This window comes from Phaseolus vulgaris, chromosome 8 (genome assembly GCF_051622355.1).
Source record: "Phaseolus vulgaris cultivar YP4 chromosome 8, ASM5162235v1, whole genome shotgun sequence".
Lineage (NCBI taxonomy): Eukaryota > Viridiplantae > Streptophyta > Magnoliopsida > Fabales > Fabaceae > Phaseolus > Phaseolus vulgaris.
In genome coordinates this window covers 13,299,153-13,314,838 of record NC_143505.1, presented here as the reverse complement: position 1 = coordinate 13,314,838, position 15,686 = coordinate 13,299,153, and the positions used below count along the sequence as shown (strand labels likewise).

Genomic DNA, 15,686 nt, shown 5'->3' with positions numbered 1-15,686 from the left:
ATATATAAAGCAAGTATACCAGTAGGATACCAAGGCACACAAAACCAGTTTTCTGCATAAGCCTTTAAGCAGAAAAACCAGTCAAATAACCATAAAAACCAGTGCCAAAATGAGACTTGTGTGCAGCTGAACAATGGTGAATAATAACATGGCAGTAGCAGAATTTAAACCATGATAAAACCAAATAACACCAGAGTGTATCAGCAGCACCACAACACATAAAACCACACCTTTCTCCCCCTATTTGTCTTCTCAAATAGAATGAAAGAAGGGATACAAACAGCAGAATTTCCAGCATTGAAAACCAGCATAAACCTGTGTGTTGTAGCAGCACTGTTGCAGGAACACATCTTTGATACCATCAGAATTGCAGCAAAATCTATGGTGTATCAGAGCTATGACAGCAGCAAAATCAAAGTACCATAGACCCCAAAAATTTCAGCAAGGAGACCACAATTTCTCCCCCAATCTTTTCTTCATCCAGCAATTCAAGTTGGTTAAATGATTGCTCAAGTCTTGGATTTGGTAGACACATTCTCTCTTCTGTTAAGAGCAAACCTTCCAAATAATCCAAAGATACATTCACAAATATTCATCAACCCCAAGACCACCAATGTGGTTTCCATTCATAAAAAGCTTTGAATTTCAAGGAAAACAAAGAATATATCTCTTTATGATCTAATTCAGAGGCACAAAGAATGCATATTTGACTCATAATGGGCTATGAATGAAAAGAAACAATTGTAATTATGCATAAAAAAACTTGACAGCTTTATTCAAATGTTCCAGAGGTAAAACAATCGGTTGTTTCGTGAAAACAATCGGTTGTTTCGTGAAAACAATCGGTTGTTTCGTGAAAACAATCGGTTGTTTTTCTGAGACAGCAAGAAAATGTTATTTTTCAAAGCAAATCATCTTTCAAAGTGATGGGAAATGCATAATGAAATACATTCATACCTTTGCATTACCTCAAGCATGTTTAGAATCTCATTTGGTCTTATGAAGCCAAAAGCATAGGATGAACATATACAACTTACTTTACATAGGTCATGAATTTTTGACTTGTCAAGAATTTGAGTAAGGTGTATGCTCTTGAACTAGAAGCATCACTTTGATCATTCTTCATCATAGCACTTGTACTTGAAGGGTCCTGTAACACAGAATTGATGCATATACAAAGCAAGTATAGCAACAAGATAACAAGACACACACAAACCAGTTTTCTGCATATACACCATTAGCAGAAAAACCAGAAAAAATTGAAGTAATCAAGTGCTTTCAAGTGCAGAGAAGCAACAACATAATGCATCAGTTTTAAAGCTATCTTATACAACCAAATCAAGCATAAACAGCTCCCCCTATTTGATCTACAAATAGACAATGAGAAGGGTTGTACAAAGCAGAAATCATAATGATGATAGAGTAGTCCAGCAATACAAACAATTTTGACATTTCAAGAATATAACATGTCATAGAGCTTTCAAGAAAACAAGTGGATATAATCTTTTATTATCATACTTTGAGGCACACTCAATGCGTATTTGTCCAAAAGCAAGATTTGAAAAAGAGAAATAGGTTTAATCATGCATAAGAAAACTTGACAGCATTATACAAAGGTGTCAGAGGAAAAACAATCGGTTGTTTCGAAAAAACAATCGGTTGTTTTACTGTGACAGCAAAAAGAACATTTTTCATAACCAAAAATTACCTTTTAAATTGATGAAAATGCAGTATGCAATTTGTTCATACCTTTGCACAGAGAACCCCAATAGATTCACTAAAAAAGAAGACTTTGAGATGTTCATATGGTCACAAGACACACTTACATAAATTGAGAAATGAAAACACACATACTCTCTTTATTCTTGAAGTTTCTCTCTTAAGCACCCACTATGCATGTGCCAAGATGTCTCTTGACATTCAAAGAACCTTGCAAGACATATACAATTGAAAGAACAGGCACAGAGACAGATTTTGCTTTTGATGGTTTCCCCTTTAGCAGTCATTCTTCAAGTCCAAAAGTGATTCTTGGCTGCCAAGGATACCTACAAGAGAGGATTAAGAAGCAAGATTTGGTCCCCTTATGAATTTGGGTCCAATGATGTTAGTAGGAACCTTAGAAACCTTAGGAACCCATTTCAGAATACCTTTAGGAACAGAAAACCTTCTTACTCTGCAGAATCTAATAGTGTGGCCCCTTTTCATGCAGTAATGACAAATTTCAACCGGTTGTTTCGATAAAACAACAGGTTGTTTTTCAAAGAAACTTGAAAAGGGTTTTGAAACAGATTTGTTCTTCCTGTTTGGATTAAACCCCAACCCAGCCTTGCCAAAAACACATTTTTGAGAAACAAGAACAGTTTCGAGATTTGATTGGCCTTTGGAAAACTTGTCCATGGTTTTCAAAAGATATTGAACCTTCTTTTGAAGAGATTCACAATTTTCACAAAAACTTGAATCAACACACTTACAAGAAGAGTTTTGGTAAATCATTTCCAAATTTTCAAAATCAGTTTTTGAATTGTTCAACTCTTCTTCCAAAATCTTGACTCTATTTTCCAATGAGTTGTTCAAATCTTTCAACCGTTTATTTAAAAGGGCCAACCTATTAGCTTCCTCATGAGTTTCATTGAAGGCTTGAAGAAGTTGACTATAATTTTCAACATTAATGGAAGAGCTTGAACTTACACTGCTTGTGTCACTTTCTTGTCTTGTCATTTGACATAAGATTGCTTCTTCTTCATCACTTGAAGAGGAGCTTGATGAGTCATCATTATAAGCTCTTCTTGATTTTCCTTTCTTCTCATGCTTCTTGAAGTTTTTCCTCTTTTTGTTGGGACATTCAGTTTTAATATGACCCTGTTCACCACATCCAAAGCATGTATATTTTTTAGTGTTAAACTCAGTAGGTTTCTTGTTATCATACCTGTTGAATGAGTCACTTTTGTTGTTTCTCTTCTTTAGGGACTTGCTGAATTTCTTAAACAGCAACTTAAATGTTTCCTCTTCACTCTCATCACTTGAGTATTGACAGTTTTTGTTCCCTGCAGCTTGACTTGATCCAGATTCTTCTTTTGTCATAAGACAAACCTCTTTTCTGGATTCTGAAGAGAAAGATTCAACAAAAGATTCTTCTTTGTCCATCAAGGCACTCCTTGGATTCTTGTGATACTCTTCAAGGGTATTCCACATTTCTTTGGCAGAACTACATTCTGAAACCTTGAGCAATTCATTGGAATCAAGTGCAGATACAATGATGTTCATAGCTACACAATCAAGATGTTCTCTTTCAGAAGAAACATTTTCAGATATAGGCATGAGATAGTTATTTGTAATAACATTCCAGATTTTTCTATCTATAGATTCAACAAAGAATTTCATTCTTATGCACCACAATTCATATTTCATACCACAAAACAAAGGTGGTTTGCTTAAACATGCACCTTCCCCAAAAGAAAACTTTTCAGCCATTTAAAAAAGATTTAGGATCAAAACTTGAATAACTTTCAAGAACCAAGCTCTTGATGCCAATTGTTAGAATATATGGCCTTAAACGAGAGGGGGGGTGAATTGTTTAAGGGGGATTTTCGCAAACTTTGAAGGTATAATGAAAATCAATGCTAAATGACAGAGAAAGAAATCAAAGAAACAAATAACCAAAACTGTTTCAAGATGATATTAGAAAAACAATCGGTTGTTTCTTCGAAACAATCGGTTGTTTTTATCAGCAGTTTATAAAAACAACTTAAAAACAGAATTTAAAGAGTAAAGGGTAAGAGATAAGCACGCAAGCAATTTATACTGGTTCACTCTTACACCAAGAGCTACATCCAGTCCCCAGAAACCACTAGGTATTCCACTATGCAATCAAAACCAGATTACAAACACCACACACCAAAGTAGTGACCTTGAACCCCTCAAGAAACACACTACCTTTGGCAAACCACACCAAGAATGTTGATCTTGAACACCTCAAGAACACACAACATTCCTTGGCAACACAACTACAGAAATACAGTAATCAAGGAAGAAGGGAATAGAATACACCTGGGTATTACAAAGCTTAAAGATCATAATTACAACCCAATCCTATTCCACACACTTAAGAATGATCCAAAAGTTCTTTCAAATCTTGGAAAAAAACTGTTTTGATAAACTCTTTCTGTTACTCCAAGATTAGGAGCGTAAAACTACCTTTATATAGACCAACCAAGTGGTCAAAAGCATTTAATAAAGGGGCCAAGTTAGTTAGGATCATTTAAAACATATTAAAACCGCTTAACAGAATTCTGTTAAGGTTTTCAGGAAAACAATCGGTTGTTTTGTCGAAACAATCGATTGTTTTGGTTTGACAGCAAAGTCAACCAAGTTTTTCAAAAACAGCTAAGGCAAAACAACCTGTTGTTAGGTAAAACAACCTGTTGAATTTTTTACAGCTTTTTAGAAAACACATCTTTTCAAAAGGTTAAAGATTCAAATGAACTTGGATCATCTTAAGGAGTGAATTAACAAGTTTCAAACAACTAGACAACACACACACACCCAGCAGTAAGGTCTTCAAGCTTCCTCTTGGATTTGGAGACATCAAAGCATCTTGTTCAACATATTTGACAGATTGATAAAGGAGTATCTACTTGAAACTCTGTCTCTAATTACTGCAAACACATGGCTTAAAGATGAAAGTTGGGTTGTTGTCATGCATGATAAGCTAAACCAATTCATTAGGAATGATGTGTGGTCTCTGGTTCCTAAGACTGATGGCATGAATTTCATTGGAACCAAGTGGGTGTTCAGAAATAAACTGGATGAAGTTGGTGTTATCACAAGAAACAAAGCTAGGTTGGTTGCCAAAGGTTACATTCAAGAGGAAGGCATTGACTATGATGAAACCTTTGCACATGTGGCCAGATTGGAAGATGTAAGACTACTACTTTCATTTGCTTGCATGAGTGGTTTCAAACTGTTTCAGATGGATGCAAAGACTGTATTTCTCAATGAAGAGGTTTATATCTCACAACCACTCGATTTTGAGGATCACCAATATCTTAATTATATGTACAAGCTGAAAAAAAAAAAGGCTTTGTATGGACTCAAGCAAGCCCCAAGACAGTGGTATGAGAGACTTAGCAATTTTCTCTTGTCTCATGGATGTGAGAAAGGCAAAATTGATAAGACTCTTTTTATTAAAAAATTCAAAATCTATCATTATCTTGGTTCAAATTTATGTTGATGATATCATATTTGGTGCTACTAATGATTGTCTATGTGAGGAATTTGTGGCATCTATGCAGGGGGAGTTTGAAATGTCTATGATGGGAGATTTATCCTTCTTCTTACGGCTGCAGGTCAAGCAATCAAAGGATGACATCTTCCTAAGCCAAATCAAGTACTGCAAGGACATTCTCAAGAAGTTTGAGATGGAAAACTGCATAGAGGCATCCATACCAATGTCCACAAGTTGTTATAAGAATGATGACCTGGATGGAACAGCAGTAGGTCAAACCAAATTCAGATGATTGATTAGTTTTTTGCTCTATCTCGTTGTTAGCAAGCCAGACATCATGTTTGTTGTTTGCCTATGTGCTAGATTTCAATCAAATATCCAAAAGAATCTCACTTCAAGTTTTCCAAACGAATTCAGAAATACCTTAAAGGCACAACCATTGTTGGTTTAGGGTTTCCCTCCACTCTCCTATACATTTGGTTGGTTATTCTGATTCTGATTTTGCAGGGTGCAAGCTGGACAGAAAAGGCACAAGTTTCACTTGTCATCTTCTTGGTTCAAGCCTCATATCTTGGCATAACAAGAAGCAAGCTTGTGTTCCCCTCTCAACTGTAGAAGCTGAGTACATAGCTGCTGGTAGCTGTTGTGCTCAAATCCTTTGGATCAAACAACAAATTGAAGACTTTGGATTGAAGGTCAACAAGGTGCCTTTGCTTTGTGATAACACAAGTGCTATCAACCTCACTAAAAATCAGATTCAGCATTCAAGGACTAAGCACGTTAAGATCCACCACAATTTTATAAGGGATCATGTGAGCAATGGGGATTGGTGAAATTCAATTTATTGAAATTGAAAAACAACTTGCAGATATCTTCACTAAGTCACTGCCTAAGGATAGGTTTTTCTTCTTAAAAAATGAGTTGGGTATCCTTGATTCTCAAATTCTTTTTTAAATTATGTTTTTATCCCTTTTCTTATTTTTTTTTTTTGTGAAGACAAATAAGGGGAGAATGATTTGGTTTCTGGTGTTGTATTGTTGTTGCTACATTTTACTTTGACTCTATGGTTTTATGTTGTTGCAATTTCTCTGATGTATCTCTGATTGCACCTCATTCACCACTGTTTTTCATACATTGTTTTCTGGTTTTCTTGTTGAAAATCTTATGCAAAAAATTGATTATTGGGTGTTTTTCAAACCTAGGTTATCCTAAGGCTATATATGTCTTGTATGTACATAACTTTTGTTATGCAGGATCCATCAAATTCAAAAACGACAACACGAGCAAACTAGGGATTTGTCTTCATCAAATAGGGGGAATATTGTTGAACAAGTTGCTTTGATTGTTTCACAAAAACAACCGGTTGATTTTCTGCAATCAAGTTAAAAACAGTTTTCTAATTGGTTGAACTGATTTCTAAATGATTGATTCTTCATTGTCTTTCAATCTACCTTTAATATTTGCAAAAATATTTCATAAAAAATTCACCCCCTCTTGTATAAGGCCTATAATTCTAATATATTGGTGGTTTCTCTGCTTTCCTTGATATTCAAATTGTTTTGGTTGCTGAGTTTTATGGAGTTATTATACATGCCATTGAAGAAGCTCAAAAGATGGGTTTTACTAGTTTATGGCTTGAATGTGATTTTGTCTTAGTTTGTGTAGCATTTACTGTTAGGACTAATGTTCCTTGGATTCTTCGTAATAGGTGGATCACTTGTCTTAATTACTATGGGAAAATCAGGTTTAGGATTTCTCACATTTTTCATGAAGGGAATGCATATGGTGACAAACTTGCTAACTTAGGGTTTATTAATAGAGAACAATTTCATTGGCATAATAGGTTTTCATCTAGTCTTTTCTTAGAATTCTTTATTAATAGGTATAGATTACCTAAGCACTGCTTTTGTTAGATTCTTTGTATATGAGTTTTGGTCTAGTCCCCCATACTTGCTTGTATTATTTTTAATAATACTTTTTTCACGTGGTGACAAATGATTGTTGTTACTTGAGGTGTCAGCCTAGCTAAGATGTCAAGTTCCATAGGGATGTTCAACATGAGAGCTTTTAGAAAAGAATTAAAAATCAACTTGCTCTCTTTGTTTTTTAAAAGGTACTTTCTTTTATAAAAGTTTTCATGTTAGGCATCACTATGCAATTAAGCTGACATCTCAAGTAACAACAATCATCTGTCATCACATGAAAAAAGTATTACCAAAAAAAAAATACAAAACAATGTGGGGGGACTAGACCAAAACCCATATGTTAACAAAAGCAATACATAGGTAGTGCATACCTATTCATAAAGAATTCTAAGAACAAACTAGATGGAAGCCTATTATACTAATGAAATGATTCTCTATGAGTAAATCCTAAATTACCCAACTTATCAGCACACGTATTCCCTTCACGAAAAATATGAGAAATCCTAAACCTGATTTTCCCACAGTAATTAAGACAAGTAGTTCATCGATTATGAAGCATCCACAAAACATTAGTCCTAGCAGTAAACGCAGCACAAATCAAGGCAGAATCACATTCAAGTCATACATTAGTAAGCCCCATCTTTTGAGTTCACTCCATAGCATGTATAACTACATCAAAATAAGCAACCATAGAAGTCTGAACTTCAAGAAACACAGAGAAAGAAGCAATAAACTCCCTCATACTCCCACATAAAATACCTTCACAAGTAGTAAAACCAGGATATCCCCTAGCAGTCCCATCAGTGTTAATTTTAACCTAGCTTGGTGAAGGGAATTCCCATCTAATAGGAAGATGACGAAGAACTTTACCAGTACGAGTATTAATACAAAAAAGCTTAATCACGTTGAAATCCAACATATCATTCTTCATTGAAGCTTTATACGAATTTCCCACTTTATTATGAATATGTTGATCTGTAGAAAGTCGCCCATGAAAAAATTTCTAGAGTACTAGAGTTTTGGAAGGCGGAATATATGAAGACCAAAAGAATTTACTCCAACCACAGGGAACTCCTAGTTCCAAGAAAAAAGTTCTAGCTGATTTAAGAGTGAAACAACTAGACCCATCTAGAATCCAATTAGGAATATCTTGTTCCTCCCTAACCATTATATGATTAAAAATGAGGCATCTGTTGTAAAGACAAAGGAATATTCTAATCACAACCAGTGCAAAACTGAGAGACTGTATCCGAAATTCTAGCACCATCAGATAACCCTGCAATATTTGCTAAAGAAATAGTAGAACACCATTTCTCATTCCATATATTAATAGAAGTACTTGTACGAACAATCCAAGAAGTATAATTAAGTATAATAGAATAAAACTTCTTAATTCCAAGCCAAAGAGATGTTGATCTATATACCATTCTAAACTCATATTTTGATTTAAGAACCCTAACCTTCAAGAGAAAAGACCAAGGCATGTTGCTATAAGCAAAGTTCTAAGCAAACTTTAGAAGATACGCATTATTTTCATGATGAAGATTAATAATCTTCAAACCTGCATTCTCAAGAGGAGAACAAATCAGAGCCCAATTAACGATAGTTATGCCTTTTTTCATAATATCATGAGTCTAAATAAAATTTCGATACCACTACTCAAGTCACTTTGGTTCGTTCTTGTTTTCTTTAATTCAAGAAAATTAAACAATTGAGGTGAGAAATTATTATTGTTTTCACTATTCTCCTCTGGTTTTTTTCTTGGGGTGGTAAAACGACTGCATAGAAAGATCAACAGAGACCAAGTGAAAATTGCATCGAAAACTCAACTGGATGGTTCTCAAAGTGATTCACATTCATAGTTGCTAAAAAAGGAGGTGACTTTCTGATTTCCAATGACATCTGTAATTTTGGGATTATGATTAAACGAATGGGAGAAACCCTAGCCCCAAATTTTACTAATCTCTATCAAACCCTCACACAACACTAGATCACATTTGTCTTTTAATTCAATCCACATCAACAATCTTCTCAGTCACATAAGCAACACTTGACATCATTGAGGGAAGTTAACAGAAAGACCAATTTAAGTACTTTTTACAAAACAAATGGACCAAATTGATTTTTTTTTTAAAAAAACACTTTACTAAATTAAATATTGATCCTAAATGTAGGGACCAATAAGGTAATTATAGTTTTAAAATATATATCACATTTCGATTGTTAAGTTACTACAAATAAGTGTTAAATTTTATTTCAGTCGTTAAACTATAAATTTTTAATCAATTTAATTTTATCATTAAATATAAATATATAATTATAAATTAATGATCAAATTTAACAATTAAATTGTGATTATTTTTATTATAATTATTATTATTATTATTTTATTATTATAATAATTATATTTATTCTTTTAATTATTATTAATATTAATAATAATATTAATTGTAATAATAATTACTATTATTAAAATAATCATATTAATAATAATCATAAAATGATTACATAGATTTTCTAGTGTAATAATTATAAATTTTATGTCTACTCACACAGGTAAAGATGGTAATGCGGGTCCATTCGTCTCGTGTAAAAAATGCAGGTTGGTTTTATTGGCCCGTCCTATATGAGGACTCATCTGCATAAACAATGTTTTTTAAACATTAATGAAAAATAAAATTTTAAATATAAATTTTGAATAAATTTAGTTTTTGTTTATTAACTTATTTGTTTTATATAAATGAATTAGGTAAATGGTCTCACAGTATTAGTCTCACGATAATGTGTAATAAGATATAGATAAAAAAAATTATAATTGTGTTTTTTATTTTCAATGATTTGAATTTCAATCTACTAATAAATTAACTAATAAAATGTTTCATTAAATATATATATATGCACTTTTTTAAGGTAATAATATGATTACTATTCTAATTTGAAAAATAATATAAAATATTATATATATATATATATATATATATTTAAATTTAAATTTTATTATAAAAAGACTAAGGTTTGAACATTGCATTTGGTATTTGATGAGTATTGAAACAAAAAATAATTTATGCATTTTTAGAAAGACAAAAAAACACTATTAAATATTTAAAAGCCATTATCGAATTTCGTGAATGTATTCTCAATTAGGGATTGATGGTAGTTTCCTACACCTCCATACTTTTCTTCTTGCACCCCATACTTCAAGAAAAATACTCAAATTACCCTTTGATATTTTTCATTGAATGTTTTTCTTTAATTCCAGAATGTGGAATTTAGAGACTTCCCAAGTTATAAAATCTGAAAATTAAAATTTATGTTTCGGATTGTACAATATTCTATATTTCACAATCCATAATACAAATTTTTATTCAATATTATAGAATTTGGAATGGATAATTTTATAACTTTTGAGAATATGAGTCTGCGAGAAGAAATTATGGGAGTGCAAAAAGAAATTTCTAAATTTTTTAAATACGCAGGTTATCAGGGTCAGTCACCCCTCCCACCGCACTTCAACTGTGTGGGCTGCGAGTTATGCAAGACGGACCAACGAATTAAAATAGACAACTTGTGTCGTGTGTTTTTCCAATGGACCGGCTCGCTCTACTTTGTGACCCCTACACACAGTTAATTCTAATAATAATAATAATAATAATAATAATAATAATAATAATAATAGTAATAATTGTAATGAATGATAATAACATTAATAATAACATTAATGACATTAATAAATAATAATAACATTAATAATAACATTAGTAACATTAATAAATAATAATAACATTAGTAACATTAATAAATAATAATAAAATTAATAAATATTAATAATAACATTAATAAATATTAATAATAACATTAATAAATATTAATAATAAAATTAATAAATATTAATAATAAAATTAATAAATATTAATAATAAAATTAATAAATATTAATAATAAAATTAATAAATATTAATAATAAAATTAATAAATATTAATAATAAAATTAATAATAATAACAACATTAATAAATAATTAATAATAATAATAATAATAAATATTAATAATAATAATAACTACAACATTATTAATAATAATAACTACAACATTAATAATAATAGTCCTAAATTATTCACTACAAATTATTTTATTTTAATTATTAATTTTGACTCCATGAGTGAACTATCTAGGGACTGAATCTCTCATTAATTTTTTTTTTCTAAATTAGTCTCTTGGAATTGAGGTGACCAAATCTTCTATTACATTGTAACAAATGATTTTTTTTTCATGTATAAGTTTGCTGCTAATGAAAAAAGTATTGTTAAGTGGTTTGTTACTAGGATTTTGGCTATCACTTATAGGATTTTGGCTATCACTTATGTTTAGTTGCTATTTCAGTTACAAATCAATTCAACGATAGATTTTTAAAATTAAGCGACTCATTTTAGTGTTTAGTGGTTTTAAAAGATATTTTTTTATTGTGATAACTTCTCTCTATGTGTATATATGAATTCTAGTATTATGTGTATATATGAATGCTAGTATTTCTTATACTCTTCTAAGTACAATATGTGTACATAATGAGTTAAATATGTTTTTTGTCTTTATATTATAACACGGAATTTATTTTCATCTTTAATTTAAATTTTAGACCATCTAGATACTTGTAGTATGAAAATGATTGGAATTGGTCACTCTGTATAGGAAATGATTATTAGTTTTTATCAAAGATTGATATTTTTTTTTCAAAATTCATTTTTGTTTTTATTATCGATTGATGTCTACTCTAACTATTTCCAATAGATTGATTAAGTGGAACCTTAAATTGAACCAATTCCACATATAGAAGGACTCATTCCATCATTTTCATACTACAAGAACCTAGATTATTTAAAGTTTTGACCAAAGATAAAAATCAATTTCGTGTTATAGTAAAGCATATAAAAAACATATTTAATCCTATATGATTTACATTTCGTATATCTCCTTATAAACATAATCAGAACCACTGACTTTTTTGTATTACAAGGATTCCAATAAGCAGCAAAAATGGCAGAAACAAAGTTAAGTTGCTTCAAAGACAAAAGATGGTCACTCCATGGCATGACAGCTCTAGTTACTGGAGGCACCCGTGGCATAGGGTTTGTTCCATCATCTAATGTTCTTTAGTTACTTCCTTGTATTAATCTAATTTCTCTATTATTGTTATTATTATGCTTTTGTTCCATTGTGAATTAGGCTTGCAATTGCAGAAGAGTTAGCAGAATTTGGGGCAGTTGTGCATGTATGTGCTCGTAATCAACACGATATTGATAGATGTGTGGAAGAATGGAATAAAAAGGGATTTCGCATAACAGGGTCGGTGTGCGATGTACTATCTCAGGACCAACGCGAAAATTTGATGAAAAATGTTGCTTCCATTTTTCAAGGAAAGCTCAACATTCTGGTATGATCCTCTTATTTAGATTAAATTCTTAACAAAATTTTACATAATGACTGTATTAGCAGGCATTATGCCAACCTTTTTCATAGTCTTCTCGCCTGGTTGGGAAATTAGGTACTTTCACATCTTTTCCAAGTTTGGATATTATTTGTCCGAATGCAAGCAATAGATCGATAAACTATGATTCACCTAATTTAAGTCTCAAATAAATTTCTCCACACAACTAACCGGGGAAATATACCTATTTTAACGAGTTCCATGCACATTCAATGTTTTGATACATAAAGCCCATCTTTTATAAGATAGTCCAATGTTTTGATAAATCTTAATTCTTTTTAAAGATGTAAAATGTAAGTTTATAAATTTTTCATTGTTTAATATTTGAATAATTAAATATGAGATATTTTGTGTAAATTTAGTTAATTAAAATTTTGTAAATTATTTTCAATCAATAATTATTTTTAAAAAAATATGAATTCCTTAACATTGTTATCGTAAAATAATTGTGTTTGTATTAAAATAAAATTTAATATTCATAATTGTAAAAAATTAAATGGAAAATTATCAATATATATGTAAAAAATTAAAATTATTAAAAAGAAATAAATAATTTAGATATTCATAATTTATAAAATATAATTAGAAATAATTTTGTATTGAATTTAAATAATATTATTTATTGTCTAATCATTTTTTATAATATTAATGAATTCAAAAAATTAACTATTTTCATAACAAAACTCATAACATAACAAAAATTAACTATTTACTTGAGCTTTTCTTCTGTTGAGAGAAGAAGAAAAATACGCACTCACTCACTTTCCCGTCTTCACATTCACCCTCACATACACTGATCCCATTTGTCCCCTTCTATACTCGTAAACAGTACATTACAAGAAACAAACAATGGGTAAGAGAGGATAAATATTACCTGATTCTGGGTCTTCAAAACTAAACTATCAATTCAACAATAAAACAATTTTTTTAACTTGAAGTATCTCAAAAACTTTGTTGGACGATATATGCATTATCCGAGTAGACCAATTACTAACTCACACTTGTAGTCTGGTAATTTATGTAGCTTGGATGATATTCTCTTTAACTAGTTATTCAAGAAGTGTGTCAGCATAATATATAACAGGACAACTTTTTATTTGAGAAGTAACAATTATTGTGCAGCATAATTAAGTTCTAGAAATTTTATGTTCAAAGTTCAGACCGTATAGTCTGGTAGAAGGCAACTAAACATAGTGATAACAAGAGAAATTATTTTCAATGACAAAACGTTGGTATGAATACTCAAATAAGTTTTTCACATATATCTGGTTTAAGGAATCAAATCAAATTCTTATTAGAAAGTTAATCCATCTTTATAAACTAAGTTTGTAAACTTGAGATATATATTTTGAACATAAAATTAAATATTAGTAAATAATTTGATAATAAATGAGACAATAAACTTAATAAACCTTTTTAATTTAATACAAATAAGTTTAAATTTAATTTAAACTCTACAAAACCAATTTATAAAATGATAATGATCATTTCTTATATTACATTATATATATGGTTAGATGACTAGAGTTGATTTGGCGAAATGTTTTGTACAGGTAAACAACGCCGGAACAGCTTCAACTAAGAGCGTCCTAGATTATACTGGAGAAGATGTAACAACATTAATGGGTACAAACTTTGAGGCATGTTTCCATCTATGTCAACTAGCACACCCACTTCTGAAAGCATCTGGGTACGGCAACATAGTATTCATATCATCTGTTGCAGGTCTCAAAGCTTTTCCTCTTTGTTCTGCTTATGCAGCCTCTAAAGGTACGTTTCCATATCTTTATATCCCTATGATTAGAAGGTACCATCATAAATTGGAGTTGCAGAAGATAATCAGCATGCTTATATCACTTCATTCAGGAGCTTTGAATCAATTCACTAAGAACGTAGCTTTGGAGTGGGCAAAGGATAATATTCGTGCAAATACTGTGGCGCCTGGTGCTGTGAAGACTGACCTTTTGGATGCTCTCATGGTATGCATGTATTGTTTGTTGTTAAAATATCAGTGAATCAGTTTAAATAAATAACAAAATTTGTCTTCAAATGAATCAGTGGAAAGATTAGAAAACTGATAAAAAAACTGAGAAAGTTTGTAAAAAACTATGAAAAATGATATTATTGTTGTTGTGATAGGAATGTGCTGATGTGAATAAGAATGTGGTGGAGGCTGTGGTGACTGAATCACCCGCTGGTCGCATAGGAGAACCTAAGGACATATCAGGAATGGTTGCTTTCCTTTGCCTTCCAGCTGCTTCATACATCACCGGGCAAATCATAACAGTGGATGGGGGTTCCATTATTTAATTTTTTTGCAACCAAAATAAAATTAAATAAATAATTCCCAGAACAAAAATCTCTGGACCAACTAGGTTTGTCTGAACTGGGAACTACTTATTAGTATTGCTTGTTTAAAAGCACCATATTTCAAGGGTTGTTATATTTCTGATAAACTTTTTTTTCTCATTTTTATGTTAATTTCGAACAAAATTGCTTTATTTGGTTTCTTTCTGATGCTTAACTTTATTGCCTTGGTCATTATTTACTCCAACTCTTGCCTCTTGGGCTGCTTCTTCCAACACGTTTTCTTTTCGCACTTTATACTTTATATTTGTAAAAATTCGTTTTGTCTTTTAATTAATAAATACATTTTATTTTAAATTACATAGGAAAGTTTTTTTAAAATTTATAAAAGGACTTTTAATTATATAATCCAAAATACATTTTATCACAATACATATTTTAAATTATATAATTTATAAGTTAGTTTTGGATGTAGAAAAAAATTATGAATTACATAACTTGAATTAATTCAGAATTTTTTTTTTTAAATTAGAAAATTTGAAATGTATTTTTCAAAAAGTTAATTCCAAATTTTACCAATCCAAAAAATTCTCGGATCATAATTTGTTTTTTGAATTATATAATCTGAAATATATAATTTTTAAAATATATTTTAAATTACATAATTCTTCATAATATAAATTTACTGATTAACTTAAAATGTTTTTTGGATTTAAAAATAAGTTCTGAATTATCTAATTGAAAGGTAC

General features: G+C 30.7%; 1 protein-coding gene across 1 annotated transcript; it reads left to right on the top strand.

Moving 5' to 3' along the window:
- The first annotated feature begins 12,125 nt into the window (after positions 1–12,125).
- Positions 12,126–15,073, top strand: LOC137826937 (tropinone reductase homolog At5g06060). The gene is made up of 5 exons (XM_068633098.2): positions 12,126–12,271; positions 12,369–12,576; positions 14,184–14,400; positions 14,497–14,609; positions 14,770–15,073. The coding sequence occupies exons 1-5, from the start codon at positions 12,180–12,182 to the stop codon at positions 14,938–14,940; spliced, it is 801 nt and encodes a 266-aa protein (XP_068489199.1). The 5' UTR covers positions 12,126–12,179; the 3' UTR covers positions 14,941–15,073.
- Positions 15,074–15,686: the final 613 nt, after the last annotated feature.